The sequence below is a fragment of the Dendroctonus ponderosae genome, unplaced genomic scaffold (genome assembly GCF_020466585.1).
Source record: "Dendroctonus ponderosae isolate FM_Combo_2020 unplaced genomic scaffold, Dpon_F_20191213v2 Dpon_F_20191213_1, whole genome shotgun sequence".
NCBI lineage: Eukaryota > Metazoa > Arthropoda > Insecta > Coleoptera > Curculionidae > Dendroctonus > Dendroctonus ponderosae.
The window spans coordinates 8,799,414-8,810,768 of NW_026017110.1; the positions used below are offsets into that span (position 1 = coordinate 8,799,414).

Here is an 11,355-nt window from a genome sequence, read left to right on the forward strand (position 1 = left end):
AATTTCGACTGATTTTATCCCTGATTACTTGACGTACTTTAATCACTCTGTATATTGACTTAGATTTTCTTGTTCACCAGGTTATTGTGAAAGAAAAGCCGATCAAAGTGGCTGTTTCTATATATACAGGGTGTCTCAAAATTGTTCGTCAACCATGCAAAAAGAGACCTTAGACTCTCTTCTGGAGTCACCTCAAGGCATTAGTTTACTTTACTCCCGTTAAAACCAAAGAAGAAAGAGGGATTACTAAAGTATGGGGATTATTTTTGGGTGTAACTAAAGTTTTTAAACAATTTTGCAAAGTACATTCATATGCAAATAAAAACAAATGAGACGCATTTCGATCATTTGCCTTATTTAAAGATAACAAGGTTCGATTTAATTTTTCTATGCTGTTTCTATATTATTATTTGTATCATCACAAAATGTGTCTGATGTTGAAAACCGCCAGGGATATCGGAAAAATAAATTATTCAGTTTCTGTGGCAAGAAATGGGTTCATCTTTTATTATTGTTTTTTATATTGACCGTACCTATAGAAAAAAATGATTTTGGGTACATTTTCAACTAAAACCGACATTTGTAACTAAAATTTCAGAAAAGCCAAATTTTAATACATTTTAATAACGTTTTAATAATCAAGAATAAATTTCATTTTTCAACTTGTCACTTCAAAGGCCCGTATTCTATAAGGAAGCCAGATCGGGAAAAATATATAAAGTACTGGCGTTATTTTCAGGTTTTCTATGTGCCTAGCAATTTCGTAACACCCTGTATATAGTAATTTTTAATTAAAACTCGAAATGGGAAAAGAGCTGCTATTCAAGATTTCATTTGTGGGCCATTTTTGTGGAAAAAAATTATTTTTTTTACTAAATTTAGAACAAACATTTCCTCTTTTATACCGGGCCTGCAAACGAGCGCTTGACCATTGAACGTAGTGGAAACTCTCGTGTTTTTTTTTCGGCTGAAAGTTTCGGATTCTGGCACTTACCCCTGGTTTGCTGTCTTGCTTAGTCGAAGACTTCTGGATGGTTGAGGGAATTGCAAGAACTTTCCACAACTTCAAATTCGTACTCAATATTAGTCCGAGTTGCGCCGAAACACACGCTCTATTTAGCTCTTTGTTTGGCAATTTTTTTGATTTCCATTTACATTTACAGACGTTCGTTTGGAATTCAGACAGTTTTTTTTAAATTTCGACTTCGCTACTATCGCAAGTTTTTTTAATTTTTTTCTTCATTTCCCTCATTTTCTTTATGTAGATTTCCAAAATATGACTTAGAATCTTCAGCATTTCCCATTCTCTTTCTACCGCTTCCATTCATATTTGAACTCTTTCCAAGTAATCTTCTTTTAACTCTTTTATTCTAGCATTTATTCTGTTTTATGTTAATGCCCCATTTTTTGGTTTCTGTTGCGTAAGTCCTTTATGTGTGCCCTTTTCTCGTGTTCAGATAGTTCTTTATGTATACAGGGTGATTTAAAATTGGCGCCATTCCTCTGGAGTTGTTGTCTGGCGGTGTTTTAGGAGTACAGAAAAAAAGTAAAACGAATTAATTGGAATTAAAAACTGAGAAATTTGCAAAAAACTATATAAGAAAAACGGCAACAATGTTTTTCAAGGTAATCTGCTTAATTAACATTACGTAAATACTTGTTGCTTCGTAATTGTTTAAAACTCCGGTAACCATGGGTAAATAGAGAAAGTGACGATAAGACAGACAAGGATAAACGGTAAATTCAACAGAAATCTTTGATTGACGGAACGTATTTCGAAACTCATAACCTCGAATTATTAATTCGTGTATAAGTGTTACACATTGTCTGTGTATCACCTTATTATGCACTCTTCTCGAGCAGCTTCTGGTATTCGGTTAATTAACTCCTGCTCAATTTATACCGGTGTTCAGTAATCCATCGGTGTATCTTACATACGCGGCAGGAATGTAGCCGGTATTTATTTGGTGCCTGGGAAAGTGTCAGTTGTTGTGCAATGTTCTGAGTGCCCCTGAAAGGCTCTTCTGCAATTATGTTGAATACTTGTTTCTCTGTGTTTGGAACCCGAACATCGATTGTCTTCTACAATCTTCCTGTAATCTTCTTTCAGCTTCTGTTATGTTACTGTAGCATTTCCCCTGAACTAATCGCATATCCGCAAATTCGTGAAAGGAAATTCAAAGTAAGTCACAGTTTGGGTTGTGGTCATTATTGACAATGGCTATCCACCTCTAACTATCTGTGAATGACCAAAAACATCATTGCCGGTTTGACTTTTCATCAAAAAATTGTAGAACGGAACCTTTTTAATACAAAAATTTTCGTAATTTGAAGCAAAGATAGTAATTTTTCTTTTTGAATGTTTAGTATTTCAATATTCTTCCAATTAAACCTGGAACACGTTCAAAATAATGCATAATAACAAAGTTGAAATTCGATTTTCAACTGTTAATATCTTCTAGAAATTATCGAAACAAAAAATTTCAATATTTTGCTCATACCTTCCAAGTGGCCCCTATTACCCCTTAAAAGGAATGACGCGAATTTTGAATCATCCTGTATATCCGGTGTAAACCATGCTGATTTATTATATTTCAGGGTTCTCATTGTTCGCCTACATTACCTTCTTTGTTGATTGGGTTTGGTGATCGTCTCTGTCGGCCTATTTTTGCACAATTGTGCAATTCCTCAAAAATTTTAGTTTTTGAGCCCTTTTGAGTAAAGCAAAATACATGTGACGTTTAAACGTCAGAATAAACCCTACTGGAAAGCCGGCGTTTTCGCTGAGCAAAACCCACTAGCGGTGCGGAAAACAGCGCAATACGCTCACGAAAGGATTAACTTGAAGAAAATGCCACAATTTCCGGCTGGAAAATGCAAAAATCGCGGAAGTTATGGAAACTTTACGGAGCAACTGACACACGGGCTGACAAATCCACTCACAAACTACGGATTGTTGGGATGAATTGCCATGGTAACCACTGAGCTGGTTACCCAACGAGTTAGGGTCAATAAAGAACTGTTTCAGAAATTTTCCTTTTTTAGAATAAAATTGGAAATTGAAAATTCAAGAAATTGCGGAAAAATTGAAAATTCACTGGCTTTTTTTGGGGGACGATTAGTCATGCATCGACGTCATTTCCACATGTTCATGAGCAACTGCAAACATTCAGCAACCTTTGAAAGTGTCACATGTTTAATAGCATGTACGTGCTAGCAACATTTATTGACAACTTGTGCTTTATCTGGGCTATTGATTTAAGAAATATTCGAAACAATCGATACGTACATGTTGTGAAAGATAAGTGCGCTGATCACACGTTGGAACTGGATCGAGATTCTCGATAAATAATGTTATTATAAAACCTTGATCCAAAGCGAACGTTTATCTGATAATAAACCAATTAATTGATTGTGCAAAGTGCTCAATTTTTAGACAGGAACCATGAATCAAAAATGAAAAGAAATGGAAAGATTGCATTTTTTTTTGAATGTCCAAAAGCGAAATCCGACGTAAACCGCAGTGACAAAACCGTTCCTTCACGATTCCCTGGGCCGTTTATATAAAATGCTCCACAATGCTGTGTATACCGTAAACACGGATGTGTGAAAAGCCATTGTATCGCTCTAATAAGGTTATTTATGTTATATCGCCTCACAAAGGACGAAAAATTGCCCCCGTATAAAAGATTTAAACTGTTCTTTGTCGAGCCGGGCTTAAGCCAGGAGGATTGGGTTCGAATAGGCTCGGATAGTGTTGGGAATTAGTCTACCTATTAGGCTTGAATATGTCTTTATGCTGGTGTACGTAAACATTAGTTTGGTATTAGCTGTGGCGATTTATTTTGCTCGGTTTCATCGATTTCGTACTTCCTGTACACAAAAAGCGTTGCCACTTGAAGTTGGGCCACCCTGTATAAACGGTGATTATCTGCAAACAAACTAAACGTGGAATGTTTACATCCGGGGGGTTAAAACACCATCACTCCTTCAAAAATCTTTAATCAATATAACCATATAACTTGAAGATGTCTGGGTTGCGATTGGGGCAAACTTATACTCCAGAGTTGGAAGTGATCCAGTTTCTGAAGTAGGAAACTCTGGCATAAGCAGTGGGGAGACCGACGGAGCACAGCACCGATCCAAAGGAAACCACTCCCACTTCAACACCGTTGACCACCAAAGGACCACCAGAGTCTCCATTGCAGGCTCCAACACGACCAGATCCAGACGTGCAGATGTGTTGGTCGGCAATGGAGCTTCCAAAGGTGTTCTGGCAGACGGCGTTGCTCAAAATTTGCAATTGCACAGTGTTCAACTCATCGGCAATGGAATTGCTCAGATCGCTGGTTCTACCTGGAATATTTCCAAATCTAGTCCATCTGGAAGGCGACTTAGTTTCACAAACTCACCCCATCCAGACAGAACGGCGGTCGATCCAGCAAAAGTTCCAGAACTGGCAGGAGCCAGAGCAACGGCGGAAATACCAGCTGCACCGACGGGGATCCCGGCAGCCCTCAGAAGCGCAATATCATACTGTAGAGTATTGCGGTTCCAATCTGCGTGCACCACACGCCCATCTGAAGCCAGGCGCACTTGAGTGGGTTCGTTTACGGTGGTTCTGGGGTTGTGGGCGCCCAAAATCAATTGCACACTTGTGGCTCTACAAGGACAGTTACAAAATAATCACTTACTTGGTTATATACTGGGTGTTTGTGAAATATGTCTCTCGTAAATATGTTTGTTAAATGACCGCTAGGATTGCGCAAAACGGCAGGAAATCTTGGAGATTTTAGTGTAAAGCTACAAATCTAGATTCCTGATTGAGTGAGTTGGTTAAAAGGGCGTGGCCTAGTTTGATTGCAGTTTTGTATGGGTTATACGTGGACGGGAAAGCCAATGCCTTTTGAAATTTTTACATGTTAATATCTTCTGAACTGTTTGATGGATTTTAGGGTTTTTGCGCTTGCTGTAATGGGCGTTTCATGGTCTTTTTATGACAATGAAATGGGGTCTTTTGGACAATCTGTTTTCTTAAGGTATTGAGTTTTGAACAGGTTTTTGTGTGTTTTTTTAAGTGTTTTTAGTTTCACACTGATCGGCCGAGATTAAACTTGACTAAATGCTAGTGAAAAGTGAAAACCCCATCGCGATATCTCCATTCATTTTTAATTTGATGAAGAAAACAGGTTTTTTAGAATTTCACTGTCTTTTTTAGATTTGAGGAAAAATATCCGCAAAATTTTCATATTTTTGCTTCTATTTCTTGAGGGGTTGGGAATTTTTGAAGAAACTCTACTAGTAAAACAAAGCTCTAGAGATGGACTATCGAAAAGGTTCTAAGGACGGGAGGAAAACCTATAATGGTTCCTTAGATACGGGGTGTTTTAACTTCGGGGGCGGCAAAATGTTCACATATTTGCTTCTATTTCTTCAGGGGTTGGAAATTTCTGAAGAAACTCTGCTAGCATAATATAACTCTGGAGATGGACTATCGAAAAGGTGCAAGGATGAGAGGGATACCTCTAACGGTTTCTTAGATACGTGGTGTTTTAACTCCGAAGGCTGCAAATTTTTCGCATTTTTGCTTGTATTTTTTCAGCAGTTGGGAATTTCTGAAGAAACTCTGCTACTAACACAGAGCTCTGGTGATGGACTGTCAAAAAGATTCTAAAAACGGCAGCGATACCTCCAACGATGTATTAGATGTATTAGATATGGGGTGTTTTAGCTTCGAAGGACGCGAATTTTTCACATTTTTGCTTCTATTTCTTCAGGAGTTGGGAAGAAACTCGAGCAATAAAAGACAGCTCTTGAGACGAGCTATCAAAAAGGTTCTAAAGACTGCAGACATATCTCCAACGGATTTTTAGATTCGAGGTGTTTTAGCTTTGAGGCCCGTGAAATTTTTAATTTTTTGCTTCTATTGCTTCAGCCTTTAGGAATTTCTGAAGAAACCTAACCAGTAAATGGCAGCTTTTCAGACGAACGATCGAAACCGTCCTTAGAACTGGACGGTTATCTTCAACGGTTTTTTGCATATGCGGTGTTTTAACTTTGATGCCTGCGAAATTTTAAAACTTTCCCTTTTATTTCTTCAGACTTTGGAAATTTCTGAGGAAATCCTACTAACAAAAGACAGCTCTGGAGACGTATTATCGGAAAGGTCCTACGTACAGGAAGAATATCTCCAACAGTTTTTTTAGATACTAGATGTTTTAGCTTCGAGGGTCCCAAAATGTTCACATTTTTGAATCTATTTCTTCGGGAGTTGCAAATTTCTGAAGAAACCCGGATAGTGAAAGACAGCCCTCTAGACGGGCTATCGAAAATGTTCCAAGGAGTAATCAAATATCTCCAACGGTTTTTTACATACGGGCTGATTTAACTGCGAAAGTCCGCGAAATTTTCACATTTTTGCGCCTATTGATTCAGGGGATGAAAACTTCAAATTTTCACCGTTTCTTACAATTTCTCCCAATTGTTGTATGCCATATTTGGATCGCGGTAATCCCCCTCTGCAAGAAAGTACTTTTGTATATTCAATGTTTGTAAAAAATCTCAAAAATGTCATTGCTGCAAAAGACTTTTTTGAAAAAGTTTACTGAATCAAAATCGAACACTTTTGTAAAAATTGTCACAAAAAGGCTAAAAAATCCTCTTTCAAAGAAGCCCAAAAACAATCGAATCGGCCAAACAGTACAGGAAATAACTCTAACTAATGAATACCAATCCTGTTTTACTACATATTCGTATACAGATACGAAAAAATAATTTCCAATTAACTCGAATTTGCTACGAATCCAAGATTTTCCAAAACATCATATTTTTTCACTTCTCTTCTGTCAGTTTTAAGTAATAGCAACTTGTGTCCGCCTCCTCAAGGCTTTATTTCGATTCAATTAGGGAGTTCACTTACGTGTCCACACAGTGAGCAGCAGTGAGAACCCATTGGTTACTGATGATGGAGCCTCCGCAGAAACTGTTGCCGTTGATGATCAGAGCAGCCTGGTAGGGAAAAGCGCCTCGGGCAGCTACGGATCCGCCAATGATTCGGCTTCCAGATTGAGGAATTTCTGGGATTGGGCCAATGGGCTCTTTCACCAGAATTGCCGGCTTGATGTTGTCCCAGTCGTATCCAAACTCCTGGAAAAATGTGGGTTGGTGCACTCAAAAGTGAGGAGGAGACTGGTACTGGGACTTACCTCAAGAGTTTCCCCTGCGGCAAAAGCGCCCAGGGCACAAACTAAGGCAATAATGGCAATCTTCATTTTGGCACTCTGCGAATCCAGCTACCCAACTGATCTCCTGGTTTCGATGTGGGATATTTATAGGAAATTTGGCGAATTTGGAGAATCTACTTTGATGCCGTGTGACGGTTTTATTGATACTCATTATTGTTCCAAATCCAGTTGGGCTTAAGCTTAATCGTTTCATACCAAGCTGTAAGCCAGGTTGTCTTAGCCAAAAATTCCTTAGATTGATTAAACAGTAATTACCGATCAATCTGCCGATATCGGCGATGCATTTCGATCATTCAGCGTCAAATGCTGATTATTTAATTTGTTTGTCGCCTGCTTAGGGAAATTAATCATTTCATGCAGTCATTAGCGCCCTCTTAAGCAGTGGATGGCCGATGGAAGCGCATTAATAACGCTCATCATTAAGGCGGTTTGATGGCTGATTGATAATTCGGCTACCGGCCCAACCAGGCGATTTATCTCCGAAGGAGAAGAAAGAGCCTTAAACGAGCCATGAATAGTCGATATGACCATCATCAAGGCTTTTAAAGAGACGGCTTTAAAGTCAGTCGTTGGAAACTCATCAGCGCCCAACTTGATGATTACCATTTGACCACACAGAAGCCACTGAACGGCTTGGGCGGAATTCGGATTTTTCATGTAATCAGTCCTGTTCCGAATGGCCCCTTTTCGCTCCGGCCACTGGATGAGGGGGACCGAGAATCAGTCAAATCCTTTTATTGAAATTGAAATAATTTCCTGAATTCGTGAAGCAGCTTTATTCCGAATCGGTCAATGTAACGTAAAAAACATCCTCAGTTATACTGGTGGTGATTTATTCTTCGGTTCGGACAGATTCTCTGGTCTAGACAATCTGAAAGAGTGACCCTCTTGCGATGCGGTGTTGTCGTGCTTTTTTATCCGGAACTAAGCAAAAATTGTTTTGAGGAAAAAAGTGTATGAGAGCTTTTTTGTGTGCACTTGAACAGGGAGAGAATGGCGCACCATTTTTATCATTAAAAATGGAAAGTTTTGCAGTTACGTGCGCCATTGGAGCACCAAAAATATGCTCCATTTAATCGAAACATGCTCGCTCGATTGCTAGTGACATCCGCAAAATTTTATTAAAATATCTCAGGCGGTTCCGGATTTATCCAAAAATGGGCACGTTTTTGAGGACAAAGTCCCTGAAACTTGTTCTTGATGGCTCGCAGAAAAACCATTTTTTTTATAGTAATCGGAAAATGCTCGATAGTTTTCCCGATAAATGGCAACACGGTGTTGACCCCTCTCACTCCCAAAGCAATAAAAGTAACAAACGGACCCGTGGACGTCCCGCTGGTCCATTTCACGCCCTAAAAAAACTCATCCGGATGGAAATTAAGCCGGATTAGACGGCGGAAACGGAAAAAATAAAATAAGGATTCCGAGATGTTTTCTTCAAGTTCAATGCGAATGAGCAGATTTGCCGGCGGGCTGGTTTTATTGCCGATAAAGAGGCGAAGAAATTTTTCCAAAATCCGAAACACTTTTCACTATGAAGAAGGATTTGGAGTCTTTGTTGAATAAGCAGATTTGGGTCTGGATTAAAACTCCTTTTTCTATCCCGATTAAGGGTCGAATTTTGAATAAAAAACTAGTTTTAACCCAGGCCTAAACCTAAACCAGCCAGCTCACCAAAAGCCATGTGATTTTCTTGGAGCGTGCGGTAAAGACACTTTACTGCACGCAATTGCCAGAGGCAACGCTCTTTTTACCGCACGTGTGGACTAAAGTGATAAGCTTCCACGTCTTCGTAAGAACAAACTGAAATTACCCAACTTAAGCCCCATTCTGCTTAGCATAAAACGAGAATAAAGACAAATAAAGAGCTCGGAAAGCTGCTTAGAGTGATTTACATAGAGCTTTGTGTAATAGGCCTATAACTTAATGCCGTATTTATTAGGCCTACTATTAGCATTTAATTTATTTCTGTCAATCGGTGTACCGCGTCACGTGGCATTTTGCCCCCTGGAAGCGATTGAAATTTTGGCATAAAAGGCCCCAAATACTAGAGGTTTCATTCAAGTTTTCAAACCCATTGACACATTTTAGGTGGGTGGCTGTGCTGCCCATTGTGCGAACCAACTGGTTTTGAAAACAACTGAATGAGCGTCGCTACTATCACAATAGGTCATGCATACTCGGTTTATAGTATATTTTGTTAAGGTAAATAAATGGGATTAAGTGGGCGTATCGGATGAGTAGCTTTATTCAAGTTTGCCGTACATTTCTCAAGTGCAAACAATCATTTAAAGTGGGCGTGTTGAACTATCCACATTCTTGTTCGCCGATATTCATCCGTTTTCTCTGAAGAGAAAAATGAAATGAGGAATTTTTCCTGGGGCGTGTTCTGGTCTCTGAAAGCTTTGCAAGCACCGCAAGTTGCGTGCCGTTTAAGCGTGATTTTCCATCGCCAAATCGCATACTCATCCCCATTAAACAAAGGGAAATTATTTTAATTGTACCAAAGGGGAGATGGAGGTAATATTTACAAAACGATGCGTAGGCAGACAGGTTTAATCGCATAAATATACCGTGACCGAGCTTCGTTAAAACAATGTGAACGAGCAGATGCTTTGCCCTAACCGGCCCGTTAAGTCGCTAACCAACCCCCTTTAATATGCCTTAATCATTCTTCATATACCCGATGATCGAAAATTCTATCAGCTGCACCGTTTATAGTGAAGCTTCGGTTATCAAGTGCTGGCAAGCCCTTTAAAATATCTCGGCTGGTTGCTCAGAAACACGCCTCAGAAGGGCATGATGTAAAAGTGAAGATCCGCTCAAAATCTTCCCAACGTCTAAATGTTAATTTTAGAAGAACTGTGCAACCAAATTCAAACCGCATGTAAATTGAAGTTTTGTTATGAAGTGCTTATAGTGCGCTTTCGATATCTGAGCTGGTCCATTAGAAACCGGCCTCAGAAGAGCACGAAGTGCAAATAGAACGCGGCGTCAATTAACCCCAAAATTTAAACCAATGCCTTAAGTGGAACGTGACAGCAGATGCACTGCGTGCAAACTGAAGCTCTTTTTATGATTGGCTGAAAGACTCATTCTATGGGCTCAACTAAATGCTCAGAATTTGCCCTCAGGGAGCATGTGAAAATGATGAACCGCGCAAAGATACTTCCAGGTTAAAAATCGGCTTTGAAAGTCCTGTGAGTAGACTCAAATTCAGCTCAAATATGAAATTAAGTTTTCGTTATCGAGTTCTGTAACGCTTGTTTTAAAACCGCAACTGAAAGATCAGATTAGAATGGGGCACGGTGTAAAAAATAGAAAACCGCTCAAAAATTGTCCAAAGTTAAAAAAATCAGTATGAAGGTACTAACATGAACCGCTCGAAACTTTAACTGCACATAAATAAAGCTTCTGTTAGTGGGTAGTAAAAATATTATTTCGATATTGGTAGAGATTGCTTAGAAGCCGGTTTCAGAAGAGCAAAATGTAAAAGTTAAAAATCGCACAAAACCACTTTCAGTTTAAAAAATCGTCATGGAAGTGTTGGTCCAATGAATGCAATGGAATTCACTTCGCTTATAAACGAACGCTTTGGCTATGGAGTGCGTAAACTGGAGTTTTCATATCTCAACTGTGAAGGGGAAAATCCTCAAAATAAAATCAAAGTTCACAAATGTATTGTTAAAACGCTAATTCTTCTAATAACTTGAGTTCAACTAAGTTCACGCTCCATGTAACTCCAACTAAGCTCATACCCTCACAATGATGAAGCCTGCCGCTCAGAAACATGCTTCATACGAGCATGGCGTAGAAATTAGAACTCGCCGAAAACTTTTCCAAAGTTTAAAAATGTACGATAAAGGTTCCGCTGCTGTGAATCGATTCACATTTAAACAACACGAAACAGCTTAAAATCACTTGGTGTTCGGACTCGAATTTCAATAGTTGTGCATAAACCGGCTTCGGAGGCGCAAGATGTAAAAGTGAAAGTCCGCGCAAAAATACTCCAAAGTTTAAAAATTTGGTATCAAAGTTCCAGTTTTATTAGTGAAACTGAATGTGATTCATATATAAAATAAACATTTTATTATCGAGTGGTAAAACTCTT

The 11,355-nt window shown here is 39.0% G+C and overlaps 1 protein-coding gene across 1 annotated transcript; it reads right to left on the reverse strand.

Moving 5' to 3' along the window:
* Positions 1–3,985: 3,985 nt before the first annotated feature.
* Positions 3,986–7,322, reverse strand: LOC109544738 (brachyurin). The gene is made up of 4 exons (XM_019915054.2): positions 7,206–7,322; positions 6,920–7,146; positions 4,413–4,663; positions 3,986–4,356 (listed from the first exon to the last, which is right to left on the reverse strand). Exons 1-4 carry the CDS (start codon positions 7,269–7,271, stop codon positions 4,055–4,057), a joined length of 846 nt encoding a protein of 281 aa, XP_019770613.2. The 5' UTR covers positions 7,272–7,322; the 3' UTR covers positions 3,986–4,054.
* Positions 7,323–11,355: the final 4,033 nt, after the last annotated feature.

Bases quoted from the DNA above. Each gene is read 5' to 3' on its own strand.
- LOC109544738 (XM_019915054.2), bottom strand. From the start codon at position 7,271: ATGAAGATTGCCATTATTGCCTTAGTTTGTGCCCTGGGCGCTTTTGCC. The intron at 7,147-7,205 runs GTAAGTCCCAGT...ACATTTTTCCAG, and splicing joins CCGCAGGGGAAACTCTTGAG to GAGTTTGGATACGACTGGGA. The intron at 4,357-4,412 runs GTGAGTTTGTGA...GAAATATTCCAG, and splicing joins CGCCGTTCTGTCTGGATGGG to GTAGAACCAGCGATCTGAGC.